General features: G+C 42.6%; 1 protein-coding gene across 4 annotated transcripts in view; it reads right to left on the bottom strand.

Moving 5' to 3' along the window:
* Positions 1 to 18,166, bottom strand: part of ARIH2 (ariadne RBR E3 ubiquitin protein ligase 2) — a 64,383-nt gene extending 46,217 nt beyond the window's left edge. For 2 of the 4 annotated variants that reach the window (XM_026447981.2, XM_026447982.2), the window contains exons 1-2: positions 18,085 to 18,166; positions 13,580 to 13,931 (exon numbers count right to left, since the gene is read on the bottom strand). In XM_026447981.2, the coding sequence (XP_026303766.1) occupies positions 13,580 to 13,834 (255 nt within the window). In that variant the 5' untranslated portion in view covers positions 13,835 to 13,931; positions 18,085 to 18,166. Of the gene's footprint in view, positions 1 to 13,579; positions 14,680 to 18,084 lie in introns of those variants that run through there. The other 2 variants (XM_026447983.1, XM_023231541.1) reach the window with 2 other exon arrangements.
* Between the last annotated feature and the right edge of the window lie 923 nt (positions 18,167 to 19,089).

The following is a 19,089-nucleotide window of genomic DNA, read 5'->3' on the forward strand; positions in this document are numbered from 1 at the left end:
CCATTCTCCTGCCTCAGCCTCCCGAGTAGCTGGGACTACAGGCGCCTGCCACGTCACCCGGCTAGTTTTTTTGTATTTTTTAGTAGAGACGGGGTTTCACAGTGTTAGCCAGGATGGTCTCGATCTCCTGACCTCGTGATCCGCCTGTCTCGGCCTCCCAAAGTGCTGGGATTACAGGCTTGAGCCACCGCGCCCGGCCGACTTCAAATTTTTAAAGGGAAGAGGGGTCAGGAAAATGAATCCTAAGCTCTGTGTACACAAACAGAACCTGTCATTTTAGGGTGATCGATGAGAGACAGCTATTACTCCAGACTCAAGGGCCCCCAGATGATAAATGAGATCAGCCAAATCTCACACTCTAAGGGTCCTATTTCTCTCCAGTTTATCTCATTTCTTAAAAATAAGGGTTTTGGCTAGGCACCCCTGTAATCCCAGCACTTTGGGAGGCTGAGGCAGGCGGGTCACCTGAGGTCCGGAGGTCAAGATCAGCCTGGCCAACATGGTGAAACCCCATCTCTACTAAAAATACAAAAATCAGCCAGGCGTAGTGGAGCATGCCTGTAGTCCCAGCTACTCAGGAGGCTGAGGCAAGAGAATTGCTTGAACCTGGAAAGCAGAGGTTGCAGTAAGCTGAGATCACGCCACTGCACTCCAGCCTGGGGGACGAGCAACACTCTGTCTCAAATAAGTTTCTTCTGTTTTTATGTAGGTTTTTTTTTTTTCTAAAGACCCAGTGGGGACAGGGATAACTAGTCTATATACAGCTTTTTTATTAATCTCCCCATCTGCAGCACACTTATCTCTTCCAGCATTCATCAGTCATTTCAGAGTCCATGGTCTTTTCAAAATTTGGACAAACTGGCTCACATTTTGCAATGATGTCCCCATAGAACACCCCACTCCAACCCACTCTGTTTGTTAATATTAATTTACATGTGCCTTTACTTTCATTTTCATGGTATTTACAAATGGAAGAGCACTCCCAAATTTACTTTATCCCCTTTAATAATCTCTCTCCTCCTGCTCTCTTTGGTCCTCCAGACAACTGTTGATTTACTTTATGATGGATTAGTTTGCATTTTCTTTCTTTTTTTTTTTTTTTTGAGGCGGAGTCTCGCTCTGTCGCCCGGACTGGAGTGCAGTGGCCGGATCTCAGCTCACTGCAAGCTCCGCCTCCGGGTTTACGCCATTCTCCTGCCTCAGCCTCCCGAGTAGCTGGGACGACAGGCGCCCGCCACCTCGCCCGGCTAGTTTTTGTATTTTTAGTAGAGACGGGGTTTCACCGTGTTAGCCAGGATGGTCTCGATCTCCTGACCTCGTGATCCGCCCGTCTCGGCCTCCCAAAGTGCTGGGATTACAGGCTTGAGCCACCGCGCCCAGCCGCTTCTTTTTTTTTTTTTTTGAGACGGAGTCTCGCTCTGTTGCCCAGGCTGGAGTGCAGTGGCCGGATCTCAGCTCACTGCAAGCTCTGCCTCCCGGGTTTACGCCATTCTCCTGCCTCAGCCTCCCGAGTAGCTGGGACTACAGGCGCCCGCCACCTCGCCCAGCTAGTTTCTTGTATTTTTTAGTAGAGACGGGGTTTCACCATGTTAGCCAGGATGGTCTCGATCTCCTGACCTCGTGATCCGCCCGTCTCGGCCTCCCAATAGTTTGCATTTTCTAGAATTTTATATGACTGACATATAAAGTTTTTGTCTCTCCCCTTTGGGTTTCTTCATGTGGCATATTTTTTTTTTTTTGAGTTTTATCAATGATGCTTACATAAGTAGCTCATTCTTTTAGCTGAGAAGTATGCAGTTCTATGGGTATGCCACTGTTTGTTTATTCATCTGTTTGAGCAACTCACATACTGAGTTGCTTCCAGTTTTTGGCTATTGTAAATAAAACTAAACAGATATTTGAATACCAAAACAAACAGAAGAAGCAGGGTTGGGGCAAAGGCATGTGCAGCCAACCATCTTGAAGTAGCAGTGTTAATAAATTTGCAAAAGAAAATTTGGTGTATTCTACTACAGTATCATAAAATTCACATTGTATTTAAGATTACAGATAATATTAGTCATCTCTACATCATCAAAAAGGACAGCCTGGTCAACATGGTGAATCCCCGTTTCTCATCATCAAAAAGGGCATAGAACCCACTTTTATCTTTTTTTCACTAAAGAATATTCATTTGTTTATAATTATTGCTAAATAAACTTCTCTTTTAAACAAGATCATAAAATATAGGACTTTGCACAGTGGAAACACTAAAATGTTGGTTTGTACACACATGAAAATAAGTTAGAATGTTCATATGTTCTGACAGGAGAGAAAGGAAAAATATGAAAAAAAATTTAAAAAAAAAGTTAGAATGGAATTTGTCCAGTAGTTTCCAAGTCACCTGAAGCCTCTTTTGAGAAGATTAGGAAGGAGTGAGGACAGGAGTCTTGCCAAAACCACTCCTAAGCTCAAACTGAGTTGTGCTATTTCTTCCTCTTAGTTTTGCCCAGGTCCAAGGAAGAAGGCAGAGGGGCTTTCAAATATAAAACCTCGCACAGGACCAGTGCTGATGGTGGGGCCAGGAGAAAAGAAGATAGCCCCCACCCCAGGGGCTAGACCTTCTCTTGAAAATCAATGAAATATAAAGTTATATTTAGACATCAAAAAGACTATGGGAAGCCTATCTAACTTGCAAGTATAGCTGAGCAATTTATATCCTACTTCTACAGTTACAAAACCAGTACACTCCAAATGCTGGACACATCCTTTCAGTAGTCAAAAGAAAGCAAGTACTCCTCCCTTCTCACTTGAATAACCCAAACCATTTTACAATTTTCCTGCACTTCCATGCAAATCTAATGTAAAATGCCTTGGCCTAGCCCCTTGAGATTCTGTTTCATTTTATATATATATATATTTTGTTTGTTTGTTTGTTTTTGAGATGGAGTCTCTCTCTGTCACCCAGAATGAAGTGCAGTGGCATGATCTCAGCTCACTGCAACCTTGCAACCTCCGCCTCCCAGGTTCAAGTGATTTTCCTGCCTCAGCCTCCCAAGTAGCTGCAATTACAGATGCCCACCATCATGCCCAGCTTATTTTTATATTTGTGTAGAGACAGGATTCACCATGTTGGCCAGGATGGTCTCAAACTCCTGACCTCAAGTGATCCGCCTACCTCGGTCTCCCAAAGTGCTGGGATTACAGGTGTGAGCCACTGTGCCTAGATTGTTTCATTACAGTGTATCCAGGTTTCTATATGAGAATTGCTAAAACTAATTCTGATATATACCATAAGCTCGGAATCATGTATCTGTTAGGTTTATACCATCTTTTTTTTTTTTTTTTCTGAGAAAGAGTCTCACTCTGTTGTCCAGGCTGAAGTGCAGTGGTATGACCTCAGCTCACTGCAACCTCCGACTCCCGGATTCAAGCGATTCTCCTGCCTCAGCCTCCCAAGTAGCTGGGATTACAGGCGCCCGCCATCACGCCTGGCTAATTTTTTGTATTTTTAGTAGAGACGGTGTTTCACTGTGTTGGCCAGGATGGTCTCGATCTCCTGATCTCATGATCCACCCACCTTGGCCTCCCAAAGTGCTGGGATTACAGGCATGAGTCACCGCACCCAGCCAGGTTTATACCACCTTTATTTGGAAGTCAGCTGGCTTCATGAAAAAGTACTTTGAAGAGAATGTCTTTTGTTTACAAATTGGAGCACACAGAAGTAGAGGTTTGGAGTTAAATTTTCAACTGTGCATTTATTGGCCTGGGCTTAGACACATTAAAAAGCAACACTTACTGAGAACATAACATAACCAGGCATTTCTGCTACGTGCTGTTATGTAAAGAAAAAATATGGACCTCTATCTCAAAGAGTTTACATCCTAGCTTACAACTAATTGGCAAACATTGTAAGTACGCACCAAGAAACAAGTATAGTGGTACAGAGGCAAGAGTGACAGACTGGGGATCAGGGAGGGATTCACGTAAACAAGGGGTAGAGGGTCAATCCTCTATTTCCAGGTTGATGGATGGTGGTACTAACAAGTAAGATAGAGAATCTAGGAAACCAAGCTTGATGGCATTAGAAAGATTTCTTGTAAAAAGAGGTAAGGTTATCTACAGACTTCTGGAAAGGATGGCGACAGAATTGAAGAGACTGTTACCGGCCTAAAATAAGGAATAAAAGACATGACAGCAGGTAGAGCTGACCAGGCAAAGAAACTGCTAGTCAAAAAGAACAACTTTTCCAAATAGAGACCACACTTTCTTCACAATTATAAGAACAGCTCTGTTTTCCTGTTAAAATCTCCAAACAAACCTCTTGCTCATCCTGCCTGTATTTTTCTCTATTTATGGTGAATAACATGGTCATTACTGTGAAATCATTCATGGTTTTTTTTGAGACGGAGTCTCACTCTGTTGCCCAGGCTGGAGTGCAGTGGTGCCACCTTGGCTCACTGCAAGCTCTGCCTCCCGGGTTCATGCCATTCTCCTGCCTCAGCCTCCTGAGTAGCTGGGACCATAGGCGCCCGCCACCATACCTGGCCAATTTTTTTATATTTTTAGTAGAGACGGGGTTTCACCGTGTTAGCCAGACGGTCTCAATCACCTGACCTCGTGATCCGCTCGCCTTGGCCTCTCAAAGTGCTAGGATTACAGGCGTGAGCCACCACACCTGGTCTGTTTTTGTTTTTCTGAGACAGGGTCTCACTCTGTTGCCAAGGCTGGAGTGCAGTGGTGGCGATCTCAGCTCACTGCAATCTCCGCTTCCCAGGTTCAGGCGATTCTCATGCCTCAGCCTCCCAAGTAGCTGGAACTACAGGCATGCACCACCATGCCCAGCTAATTTCTGTATTTTTAGTAGAGATGGGGTTTCATCATGTTGGCTAGGCTGGTCTTGAACTCCTGACCTCAGGTGATCCGCCTGCCTTGCCTCCCAAAGTACTGGGAATACAGGCGTGAGCCACTGTGCCCGGTGGAAATCATTAATGTTTATAAAGATTTGTGATAGAAACGGAACTTCATGTTTTGACAGTTCATGTCAGTTTAAGAAATAAAGTTAGAGGGCAGATACATTTCAGGAGGAGCAAAATGCTCCTCATTCTGCACCTTTTTCAAATCTTTCCTATAATTCTTCCCGCTTTGGGGAAGACAAATCTAATCCTTCAAATTTTTCCTAGAGCAGCAAGGGCAAAGAAAAAGCAATAAATAAATAAATACATAAATAATTAGATTGGAGCAAGGCAAAATCAAAGTACGGAGATATCTCAAGAACAAGAACCCCCAAAACAAGTGAACACTAAGTAGTGCTATTAACATAGGCATAAGACCAAACATTGTAGTCAACCACAAATACAGGTACAGACAAGCTATTATTTCCCTGTATCTTTTTCCTGGCTCCAATTCAAAGTTCATTTTGTGTTATTTTTACTTTTCTTTTGATGGGCCCCAGAAGAAGGGAACCAGAGCTCTAGGGGAAGGTAAAATAATCCAAAGTATATGATCCAATATCATATGCACACTCAGAGGCACCAGTCAGCAACATATTGCCCAGAACCATCCTCCATGTGTAGCCTCCTACCCTATGATTCAAGACACACAACCCTGAGAATGTGTTTTAAGGAACCAAGACAAGAAATATTCCCATCCCTCCGCTTTTGCCCCACATCTACCATGACCAAGCAAAATTGGTTTGAACATTCATGCTCCAGGCACTTTATCTGCATTATCATCACATTTAATGTTGTGAAGGAGGTGTTATCATTATTTTACAGATGAGGAAATTCAAGCATAGAGATGCTGAGGGACTTATCTGAGATGATATTATATTAAATGGAAAAAATGGGACTGGAACCCAATCATCTGACAACTAGCCCAGACTCTGGACAAGGCCCATCAGACACAAAAGTCATATCCATAAAGACATTCACAACAATGTAACCAGTCCCTCAACAACTGTAATACATAGGTACTCACTTAAATGCCCAACGGAGAAAGCTTAAGCAAATTACAGTTCAAAAACAAGATGGCATGCTACACAGCCATTTAAAGTATTTATGAGAACAAAGTAAAAACGGGGAAATGTTTGAAATATACATGAAAAAAACAGAACGCATAAAATACATGTACCTACTGATTATTATAATGCAACGTCTACCAGGGCAGAGATTTTTATTTGTTTTGTTCAGTTATTTTTCCTGTTATGTGCCTGGCATAGGAACATAACAGGAAGTGTAGTAGGTTCTCAATAAATATCCAATATTGGTTGAATGAATTGCTGAACAGTAATGCTACGTATGAATATGGACAAGAACTAAAGGATGATAAGCAAGGAAGAAAACTTATTTTAGGTTAATGAAAACATGAATGATACTATTTTCTTAAATATTATAGTAACAACTTGACAAAAAAAATTTATAAACTCAAGATTAAAATATAAATGTCAAAAAAAATAACAAACACAAATACCGTATCATCCCTTGATTATACATGACTTCCATGGTTCCTGAGGTAGAGAGAAAGCAAACAAAAAGACTAGAATGAAAGCTGGCCTTGAATCTGATAAAGAGCTTCTTTTGTGGAAGCTGATGAGCATGTTTTGTATGGTATCAGGTATACAGCGATGACAATAACCTTTCTGAGCTGGCAAGACAAGGACAACTTTGCACCATTTTTATTTTAGGCCATTCTCAATGTCACTCTGGACATTTCTCATTGCCTTTTAAAAATGAATTTACACATCAGTAAACACACCTCAGACTTCCAGACTAAAACACTGTGAAATATGTTAACGAACCTATTAACGGCCAGCTATTTGAAATGCAGGAATTTAACCTAAGTTCTACTTAGATAGAGGCATGCGAAGGGCTCACATCAGATCACAAAAATAGAAATCAGAGGGCTGCTCAGCACACAAACATTCAGTGTAACCAGGCCCAGCTTGAAGATACTTTCCCATGAGTAGTAGCAACAATAACAACAACAACAAAAATGATTATTGGTCAATTGATGACTGTAAGTAAATAAAAATAGAATGATCTTAAAATTCAGCTATATCAGAATAAAAGAAAATTGATTTAATAATTAAAGTTTTCACCAGATACTTGTTATCTTTTAACTTGGCATTATGTAAGTATTTAGTACCAATTAAGAAAATGGCTAAAATAAGGTATTTTGTTGTTATGAACACCAATTGATCATGTTACAAGTGAAAAAGGCAAAAAAGCCAGGTTGTTTTGAACACCGGACTATACAGACTTTGGCACTTAAGAGTCAGAAGCCCTGACAACTCATTACTATTCATCCACAAAGGGGAAAAATTGTCCACAGCAGAATCTTAGATTTTCCAGTCACATTTTGCTAAAGAGCAAACACTAGATTTTAAAACAAATTCACAAAAGAGTATGGCAGAATAGAGTGTTCTAGGAAATATTTTCACAGCTTTACTGCAGTTGACACAGCAATTCATAAAGCAAGAAGAAATGTAGTAAAAACACTTGTAATAACTGGCATATTTCTTCAATCCTATCTGGGAAACAGGCTTAAGAAGTGAGCAACAGGGCCAGGCGCAGTGGCTCACACCTGTAATCCCAGCACGTTGGGAGGCCGAGGCGGGCGGATCACGAGGTCAGGAGATCAAGACCATCCTGGCTAACAAGGTGAAATCCCGTCTCTACTAAAAATACAAAAAATTTAGCTGGGCATGGTGGCGGGCCGCCGGTAGTCCTAGCTACTCGGGAGGCCACAGGAGAATGGCGTGAACCCAGTAAGCAGAGCTTGCAGTGAGCTGAGATTGCGCCACTGCACTCCAGCCTGGGGGACAGAGCGAGAGTCCGTCTCAGCTAAAAAAAAGAAAAAAAAGTGAGCAATATAGTTCACTATGCCACACATGCGCTGAATAGGTTTTAAAAACCTATTTAAATACCTATTTAAAATCCTAGGCTGGGTGCGGTGGCTCATGCCTGTAACCCCAGCACTTTGGGAGGCTGAAGTCGGTAGATCATCTGAACTCTCGAGTTTGAGACCAGCCTGGGCAACATGGCGAAACCCCATCTCTACCAAAAATACAAACAAGGAAAAAGAAAAAAAAAAATTAGCCAGGCATGCAGTGCGCACCTGTGGTCCCCGCTATTTGGGAGGCTGAGGTAGGAGGATTGTTTGAGCCTGGGAGGTAGAGGTTGCAGTGAGCCAACATCGTGCCACTGTACTCCAACCTGAGTGCCAGAGTGAGATGCTGTCTCAAAAAAAAAAAAAAAAAATCCTATAAAAACCTATTCCTATAGGTTACAAAACCTATTCCTTTCCTCCAACAGTAAAGATGCTTGAGGCTACAATCATAATCCTTTTTTCTACCTATCCATCTTTGACCCTCATTCCAGCCCAGAAGATAACCCTCCCACTCCCATGCCCATTGCCCTATGGAGCCAGGACTTCTGTAACCTGCATTGCCCTTCTACACCACCTTCAAGGTCCTCTGGCCTCAACACAAAGCTCAGGTAGCTCACTACACCTCCTGGACTAGATCTAGTTCAAAGTGGCCTATTTCTTTCCCCTCCTGAAGCAGTGGGGTGGGTCCCTGAACAATATGCACTTCTCCTGCCCATACCCTTAACGTGATGCTAAGATGAGGGCACAAGGAGAAAGAGACTCTTGACCCATCACAAACCAAAGCCAGCTCCACAGTCATGATCCTGCCTGGGCTTTGTCTGGGGCTCTACCAAGGCTGAGCCTCTTCCTGAGCAGCTTGTCAGCAAATATCTCAAGAGTTCCATGGAATGGTAATTAAAAGGACTCACTGAATAACTGAAAAAAATTACTGGCTAACTACTGTACATTTTGTAATAAAAATGCTTATGGTTACAAGAAGGACCTCTTTCATCTATAAAGACAATCAAATAATCTTTGTATAAGTCTCATATAAAAATATAGTGTAGAAAAAGGTAACTTTGTTTTCTTTAAAGACTCATACATGATCACTAAAAATACTTATTCCCCAGAGATCCCCTCCTCCTACAACATAACACCTCACTTGGCAATCATTTAATCTCATTTGACTATTCCATTTGTTATTTATGTAGGATAGTTCATTCTCAAATAATGCTTCTGTTTTGTCACTATTTGAATACCAAGTTTCCCTACCTCAGTAACAGGTAAGTATTTTCTCTGTTCTCTATCCTGAGCCTTTGATCTGATTTTCTGGGCACCTTCCTCTCTCAATAATGACTTTACTCATAGACTGGTCCCAGAACACATACAGGAAGTTACCATCTGACACCAGGGACCTCATTAAACTAGAAGTCCAGTGTCCCAGACAATTGTGATTTTCTTCTTTTTTTTTTTTTTTTTGAGACAGAGTCTTGCTGTGTCGCCCAAGCTGGAGTGCAGTGGCGCGATCTCAGCTCACTGCAAGCCCCACCTCCCGGGTTCACGCCATTCTCCTGCCTCAGCCTCCCGAGTAGCTAGGACTACATACAAGCGCCTGACACCACGCTCGGCTAATTTTTTGTATTTTTAGTAGAGAGGGGGTTTCACTGTGTTAGCCAGGGCTCTCCTGACCTCGTGATCCACCCGCTTTGGCCTCCCAAAGTACTGGGATTACAGGCGTGAGCCACCGACCCCGGCTGAAAATTGTGATTTTTCTACTTAAGACATTTTACCCAGCTAACTCAGGAGGCTGAGGCAGGGGGATCACTTGAGGCCAGGAGTTTGAGATCAGCCTGGGCAACACAGTGAGATTCTGTATCTTAAAAAAATTTTTTTTTTTTGCAGCTTTTTGAGTCCACTTAAAATTTTTTTCTTTATTTTTTGAGATGGAGTCTCACTCTGTCGCCCAGGGTAGAGTGCAGTGGTGCAATCTCGCCTTACTGCAACCTCCACCTCCCCGGGTTCACACCATTCTCCTGCCTCAGCTTCCCAAGTAACTGGGACCATGGTGTCACCACACCCGGCTAATTTTTTGTTTGTGTTTTTAGTAGAGACGGGGTTTCACCGTGTTAGCCAGGATGATCTTGATCTCCTGACCTCGTGATCCACCCGCCTTGGCCTCCCTAAGTGTTGGGATTACAGGCGTAAGCCACCACACCCAGCCAAAATAAATTTTTTGTTAATTAGCTGCACGTACCTATAGCCTCAGCTATTTGGAAGGCTGAGATGGGAGGATAGCTTGAACCCAGGAGTTTGAGGGTGCAGTGAGCTGTGATCATGCTACTGCACTCCAGCTGTAAGATAGGGCAAGAGCTCATTTCTAAAAATTTTTTTTAAAATAATTTTTAAAAAGAGACTTCAAATCCCAAATGGCAGTAAAAGGCTTAACTTTATGATATACTATGAATCATCCACATGCAACTGCCTGGACACAACAAAATGAGTACACAGACATGAGAATCAAGTAAAAAATTTAAGCCACTCCTCAAACTTGGATAGTTTTTACTCATAGACTAGAATTCGTAGGACTATAATTTTCAATTACATACACACATAACATCTTCTACAAGCCACAGAACCTAAATTATGTGAAAAAAATTAAATATTTCAATATGCCACAGAATTGTGCAATTAGCACTATGAGCAATGGGACATCAGCAGTGATCTAGGTGACTATCACTATTGATCACACTTTCAGAGACATGTGCAACAAGAGAACCAGAGTAGCCGGAACACCATTGGGTAAACTAAGCACTTAAATTATTCCCTCTCATCCTCAAAAAATATTAATTACAAAAATAAAAACAGGCCAGGAGTGGTGGCTCATGCTTGTAAAGGAATTTGGGAGGCTGAGGTGGGAAGACGGCTTGAGGCCAGGAGTTTAAGACCTAGGCAACATAGCAAGACCCCATCTCTACCAAAAAAAATTTTTTTTTTTGTTTTGAGATAAGGTCTTGTTCTATAGCCCAGGCTGGAGTATAGTGGGGCAATCTCAGCTCACTGCAACCTCTGATCCCAGGCCCAAGTGATCCTCCCACCTCAGCCTCCTGAATAGCTGGGACTACAGGTGCATGCTACCATGCTCAGCTAATTTTTGTATTTAAAATGTAATTTTAAAAATATAAAAAAAAACAATCCTAGTTTGTATCTGGCCTCAAAGAAAAAAAAGTGTATATGATTCCTTCTCCTTTACTCTTGACCAAGCTGCTTTTCTGTCCAGTCTCTTTGGTCAGGTTCCTGAACCACTTAAAACACCAGAGTTCCTTTATGTGTAGTCAAGCCAACCAAAAGAGCCACAACCTTTTTTTGCCCAGCCCCAGAAAGTAAATGGTGTTAACATGTTTCTCAGTGAAGTGTAGAAGGGAAAAAACAAACTCTGTCTTCTACCAACATCTAAATTTTTGTGGATTATTTTCCTCTTTGATCCATTTTCTCTTTAACCCTTTCATACTGTTTCAACTCTCTTCCTTCTCTTATTTATTCCTTCATCTCTGTTCCAAGTTCTTTTTGCTCTTACTCTTCTCAGTCTTAAAGGCCAGATCAATGCCCTTTCACTTCATTTCCAATAGGAAAGAAAATGTATCAGGGACTAGGAAATCTAACTCACATCAATAGCAGCAGCTGCTACTATCACCAACAATAAACAAAATCCACAAGTATCCAAGCAATTATTCAATACCTACTGTAGATGAAATTGTGTGACAAGAATGATGGAGGAGATAAGGTACAAGAGAGTTATTGCTCTCCAAGAACTGACAACCTAGTTGGAGAGATCATGCCAAAATGTGTGAACAGGTAAAATGTAAAGCAGTCAGAAGACTGCAGTACATAAGCTAAAAAACTAAACGAGCTCTACTGTTTGGACACAGATCAAAGGCAGGCATGGCCACTGTGCTCTAGGGGCTCTCAAGGAAACTGACTCAGAGAAAGCACCAGCTAGACTCTGAGGACCCCTAAGGGCAGTAAGAGATGAGGTGGTGAAGGGAAAGCTTTCCAGGAGGCTGACCATGTATAAGAAGGAAGAATATAAAACAGTAAATTTTATGTTACATATATTTTACCACAATTTAAAAAAAAAAAAAAAAAAAAGGAAGGAAGGAACAAAGGAAGGAAGGAAGGAAGGAAGGAAGGAAGGGAGGAAGGGAGGTAGGGAGGGAAGGAGGGACAGACGGACAGGTGCTTGGGCCCCTCAGCTGTCTCTAGCAAGGCAGAAAAAGCCAACACAGAGGGCTTGACAATCTGAGAATTCCTGTGTATAGACAGGAACATCCTTGTGAACTTGGTCAACTGACACTGTCCAGAGCATAGTCACACACTACATAATTCCTAATATTATTTTTTCTAACCTAACATTATGAACATATCCTTTTCTTATTTTAAATACCAACATTGTATATAACCTGACAGTATGACTAAAGCAAAAGAAACTATTGATCAACAAGGGAGAGGTGTGCATGGTGAGGAAGAAAAACCCGGTTATTGTTTTCTATCAGGGAAATGCCCTCTGGAGGCAGGGGTCCAGCAGCTTTGCTATAGCCATAGGGCAGAAATCCCACACGCAGAGGATCCATAGGTCCCCATTCTTCAAAGTTTTCTGCTCAGCACAAGAGCAGAAGTCTACAATCACTTCTAGAAATGAATCACAAAAAAAAAAAAAAACCTTAGCTTTCAGCTTCCAGCCAGTTGCTAATAAAGACCTGAGTATCTAAATTCAAGATATTAGCCTTTGCCAACCATCTGGGGAAAAAAAAATCCCTAAACTAGTAGATAAAGCAAATTTGATAGAAATCATACAAGGCACATCTTAGTTATTTCTGTTTAAGTACCAATAAAATTTATTTGGTTGACATCATGCCAAGGTGCCCTTTTGACCTCGAATTTAATCAGAAACAAAATTCACATAAGAATTCATGAAAAAAGATTAGCAAAAACACTAAAGTAAGAGAAATATTTCCAATTTCCCATAATGGCCAGTGTTAGAGAAGGAAACATGCTTGCTGGGAAACTGTCAAAATGATCATAAAAAATGTAAATAGTGAGGATAATAACTGGCCTAAGGTGCAAGACATCCAAAGGTATGTTTTAGCTTACATGTTAAAAAATAAAATGCTTGCTGGAATAATCAACTTTGTTCATTCTTTACAATTCCCATACTAACACCCCCTAAATCAATGAAATACAAGCTATAAGAAAAAAATATTAAAATCAGTGCATGAAACAAATGAGCTCATTAGCCCAAAGGCAATGATTATTCAGGGCAAACCAGAGGGATCTGGATACTCTCAAGACATTTATCAGTCACTCAAACACAGTCATACAGAAGATGGTGATTCTGATGCTTATTGTATCAACCTCATAAAATTCTTGAAAACTCACTTCCTGAAACAAGTGCAAAGTTGTGCAATTCTGCTACTACACATTTCTGGTATGGTACATCTTTCTTGAATCTGTCCCACCTCTTTTCTAATTCTTACTAATTTGGGAATCTGAGGACCTTAGATATGCATATATTAGAAAACAAAGCAAATGTAACAAAATGTCCAAATGATGTTGACATACATTTGGTTTCAAGCTACAAGGCCATTCAATTAGTCTGGAGGAGACATTAATTAACAACAGCTCATCCTTAGATTTAACTGGGGGGGATTACACTGGAGTTTACAACACTGCTCACCTTTAGGACAGAAGCTAAGCTGGTCATGTGCTCATTGAGGGCACCCTCAGATTCCTTGTAGGTCAAGCAAGTGAACTGGTACTCCTCGGGATCAAAGGCATCAGCCCCCTGCTGCTCCACATCGCTGGCTACTCCCACGTAATAGTCCTCTATGTCCCCAGGGTCTTCATCCTCTTCTTCTTCCTCTTCCTCACAATTTGGGTCATAGTCCTCTTCATTGCTGTCAGACCCCTGGCTATTCATGTCCACTGACATCTTAGCATCCAGCCAAGTTGCAGATCAGGAAAGCAGTTGCTTTTTCCCCCTCCCCCCAAAACTACCGCTTTCTCAAATGCATTAGTATTTTTGTCTTCTAAGGAAGGAAAAAAAAAAAGTGTTACTTTTTCCCCATGACAAGTAGTAACAGAAACAGTTCAAGAATCAAAATGGGACAGTCCTGGCCCTAATCTCACTACAGCCTATTCCAACTCTGGTATCACATGGGGAATCTCACCATCATCCTCCTGGCCCAGGCCTATCAAAGGGAAATCCTTCCCTGGAGAGATAGAAGTAGCTGATAAATGGTAACTTCACATGAAAGGCCTGGCATGACAGGGCAAGGCCATCTGCTCCATGTCAGAAAGTCAAATTCCAATGAACTTGTTATTCTTCCCAAAGTCCTTAAGGGAGAAGCACATCCCCACAGCTGGCCGGCCGCTCAGAGGGGAGGCGCATAGAGGTTTAACTACCAAAGTTTAAAATTTTGCTTATCATGCCTCCATTAGTATTGATACAGACAGTACATAAACAGAAACACTTCCCGCTATAATATGTAGAAAAAGAAGACCACTGTTTCACAGACATTACTCTCAGGTGTCTAAAAGGTGCATAGTTGGTAAAGAAAGAAAAACAACAACAACAAAAAAAACACATGGGTCTTCAACATCCTCTACTCTGCAAAGCTGACTGATTGTTTAGGTTTAAAGAGTTCTACTGGCCGGGTGCGGTGGCTCATGCCTGTAATCCCAGCAATGTGGGAGGCCGAGGCGGGTGGATCACTTGAGGTCAGGAGTTTAAGACTAGCCTGGCCAACATGGCGAAACCCCATCTCTATTAAAAATACAAAATTAGCCAGGTGTGGTGGTATGCACCTGTAATCCCAGCTACTTGGGAGGCTGAGGCAGGAGAATCACTTGAACTGGGAGGCAGAGTTTACAGTGAGCCAAGATTGCACCACTGCACTCCAGCCTGGATAACAAGAGTGAAACTCCATCGGCTGGGTGTGGTGGCTCATGCCTGTAATCCCAGCACTTTGAGAAGCCGAGATGGGTGGATCGCCTGAGGTCAGGAGTTCGAGACCAGCCTGGCCAACATGGTGAAACCCTGTCTTCACTAAAAATACAAAAAAATTAAGCGGACATGGTGACAGGCACCTGTAACCCCAGCTACTCGGGAGGCTAAGGCAGGAGAAACGCTTGAACCCAGGAAGTGGAGGTTATGGTGAGCTGAGATTGTGCCACTACACTCCAGCCTGGGCAATAAAAGCAAAACTCTGTCTCTCTCTCTCTCTCACACACACACACACACACAAGAGGGAAATTCTATCTCAAAAAAGAAAAGCCGCAGACAGTAAAATGTTACTCAATTACATATAAACGAAAAGAGAATACTAGTTGAGAAAGCGAAACAGTCACAAATCCTAACTTCAACTCACAGAAGATTGTGGCAAACACCCATTAACTTTTCTACACAACTACTATCTCATCTGATGAGCTGCAAGGAACAATATCAACTAGTGATTTAAATCTAAAACTAGGCCAGGTGCGGTGGCTCACGCCTGTAATCCCACCACTTTCAGAAACCGAGACGGGCAGATCACGAGGTCAGGAGATCAAAGACCATCCTGGCCAACGTGGTGAAACCCCATCTCTACTAAAATTACAAAAATTAGCTACACATGGTGACACGTGCACGTAATCCCCAGCTGCCTGGGAGGCTGAGGCAGGAGAATCACTTGAACGAGGGAGTCGGAGATTGCAGTGAGCCGAGATCCTGCCACTGTACTGCAGCCTGGCAACAGAGCGAGACTCCATCTCAAAAAAAAAAAAAATCTAAAACTAATAGAACCTTAAAGTGCAAGAGCATTTGGATTTAATAGTACGTAAATAATTTATTTAAACAAATCTTGATTAAATACAAAAGCAAATATAAAGTCTACTTGAAGTAGGTAATCTGTCTGAAAAAAACAACGAACCATAATCTAAAACAAAGACTGAGGGCCAGGTGTGGTGGCTCACAAGTATAATCTCAGAATTTTGGGAGGCTGAGATGAGAGGATCCCTTGAGGCCAGGAGGTTAAGACCCACCTGAACAACCTAGTGAGACCATGTCTCTACAACATATTTAAAAAAAAAAATAATCCCAGCACTTTGGGAGACCGAGGTGGCCAGATCACCTGAGGCCAGGAGATTGAGACCAGCCTAGCCAACATAGTGAAATCCCATCTCTACTAAAAGTACAAAAATTAGGCCGGGCGCGGTGGCTTATGCCTGTAATCCCAGCACTTTGGGAGGCCGAGGCAGGCAGATCACGAGGTCAGGAGATCGAGACCATCCTGGCTAACACATGAAACTCCCGTCTCTACTAAAAATACAAAAATTAGCTGGGCTTGGTGGCATGCGCCTGTAATCCCAGCTACTCAGGAGGCTGAGGCAGGAGAACTGCTTGAACTTGGGAGGTGGAGGTTGCAGTGAGCTGAGATTGCACCACTGCACTCCAGCCTGGGCAACAGAGCGAGACTCAATCTGGAAAAATAAAAAAATAAAAAATAAATTAGCTGGGCATGGTGGTATACACTTGCAATCCCAGCTACTTGGGAGACTGAGGCAAGAGAATCACTTGAACCAGGGAGGCGGAGGTTGCAGTGAACCAAGATCGTGCCACTGCACTCCAGCCTGGGCAACAGAGTGAGACACTGCCGCAAAAAAAATAAAAATAAACAAATAAATAAAATAAAATAAGACAGGCATAGTGGTCATGCGTCTGTAGTCCTGGCTACATGGAAGAACTGCTTGGGCCTGGAAGGTCAAGGCTGCAGTGAGATCGTTCCACTGCATTCCAACCTAGGCAACAGAGAGATTCTGTCTCCAAAAATAATAATAATAATTCAAGTAAATGCTCTTCTACTTAAAAAAAAAAAAGGCCCACATACAGTGGCTCACATCTGTATCAGTGGCTCACATCTGTTGTTATAATCCCCACACTTTGGGAGGCTGAGGCTGGAGGATCATTCAAAACCAGGAGTTCCAAACCAGCCTGGGCAACATAGCAAGACCCATGTCTACCAAAGGAAAAAGAATTTGTCACCAGTCTAAAAGACTATGGAGTCCTAAGATATGGTATCACTCTGTCACCCAGTCTGGGATATAAAAACATGATCATGGCCCACTGTAGCTTCCAACTCATGGGCTCAAGAGATCCTCCTGCCTCAGCCTCCTGAGTAGCTGGGACTACATGCATACGCCACCCCCATACCTAATTTTATTTTTTGTAGAAACAGGGTTTTACTATGTTTCTCAGGCTGGTTTCAAACTCCTGGCCTCAAGCGATCCTCCTGCCTTGGCCTTACAAAACGCTGGGATTACAAGCAGGAGCCACTGTACCCAGTATAGAGTCACATTTTTATGTAATAAAAATATCGGCCAGGCACGGTGGCTCACACTTGTAATCCCAGCACTTTGGGAGGCTGAGGCGGGCGGATTACCTAAGGTCAGGGGTTTGAGGCCAGTCTGACCAACATAGAGAAACCCAGTCTCCACCAAAAACACAAAATCAGCTGGGCGTCATAGCACATGCCTGTAATCCCAGCTACTCAGGAGGCAGAGGCAGGAGAATTGCTTGAACTGTGGAGGTGGAGGCTGCAGTGAGCCAAGATCGCATCATTACACTCCAACCTGGGCAACACGAGGGAAACTCCATTTAAAAAAAAAAAAAAAAAAAAAATTCAGTATATCTAAGTTGATATGTTAACTATAAATGCTCCCATTTCTAAAAATTTTTTTAAAAAAACTATTAATTATGGGGCAATAAAAATAATGTTTGCAGTCTGACCTTTTTTTTTTTTTTTTTTGAGAAGAAGTCTCGCTCTGTCACCCAGGCTGGAGTGCAGTGGCGCAATCTCAGCTCACTGCAACCTCTGCCTTCCGGGTTCAAGCAATTCTCCTGCCTCAGTCTTCGAGTAGCTGGGACTACAGGTGCAAGCCACAACGCCCAGCTAATTTTTTTTGTATTTTTATTAGAGATGGGGTTTCACCATGTTGGTCAGGCTGGTCTCGAACTCCTGACCTCGTGATCCACCCGCCTCAGCTTCCCAAAGTGCTGGGGTTACAGGCGTGAGCCACCATACCCAGTCAGCAGTTTGACTTTTAACAAACTCTTCTGCATGGTAGAGCCACATAATCACAACTAAACTTAACTATGGTGTTTTTTTCTTTAGGAGAAAAAGTTAATCTTTAAATTAAAGATACCTGTAATTCTTGGCGATCTCTCAGGCAGATGTCACCCAAGTATTCTATGTAATATGATTTCCATCTAAAATGAAAAGAATTATATTTTTAAAACCGGTATACTGCTTTTGCAAGTTTATTTTTTTTAAAGCAAAGGTATTTTAAAGGACAAGTAACAAGGGACAGTAGCTATTAAATTAATTATCTTCTTTTAAGTGCCAACAAAAATCCATGTCATAATTACACCGACAAGAGTTACATGACCTTCTAAAAAAAGAAAGTATTCAGCTGGGCATGGTGGCTCATGCCTGTAATCCCAGCACGTTGGGAGGCCAAGGCAGGTGGATCACTGAAGGTCTGGAGTTCAAGACCAGCCTGGACAACATGGTGAAACCCCATCTCTACTAAAAATACGAAAATTAGCTGGGCATGGTGGCGGGCACCTGTAATCCCAGCTACTCAGAAGGCTGAGGCAGGAGAATCACTCGAACCAGGGAGGCAGAGGTTGCAGTGAGGTGAGACTGCACCACTGTACTCCAGTCTGGGTGACGAGATTTCGTCTCAAAAAAAAAAAAAAAAAAAAAAAGGTATTCTAAGTAAACAGGTAGCAATAATTTAACCTTAATTCTCTCTCTCAGTTTGAAAACTGTTTTCTTTTCTTTTTTTTTTTTTTTTTTGAGACGGAGTCTCGCTCTGTCGCCCAGGCTGGAGTGCGGTGGCCGGATCTCGGCTCACTGCCAGCTCCGCCTCCGGGTTTACGCCATTCTCCTGCCTCAGCCTCCCAAGTAGTTGGGACTATAGGCGCCCGCCACCTCGCCTGGCTAGTTTTTTGTATTTTTTTTTAGTAGAGTCGGGGTTTCACCGTGTTAGCCAGGATGGTCTCGATCTCCTGACCTCGTGATCCGCCCATCTCGGCCTCCCAAAGTGCTGGGATTACAGGCTTGAGCCACCGCGCCCGGCTGACTGTGTTTTTTTCTTTTGAGACAGGGTCTCCCCACTGTCACTCCAGGTTGGAGTGCAGTGTTG

Source organism: Piliocolobus tephrosceles, chromosome 2 (assembly GCF_002776525.5).
Source record: "Piliocolobus tephrosceles isolate RC106 chromosome 2, ASM277652v3, whole genome shotgun sequence".
NCBI classification, from domain to species: domain Eukaryota; kingdom Metazoa; phylum Chordata; class Mammalia; order Primates; family Cercopithecidae; genus Piliocolobus; species Piliocolobus tephrosceles.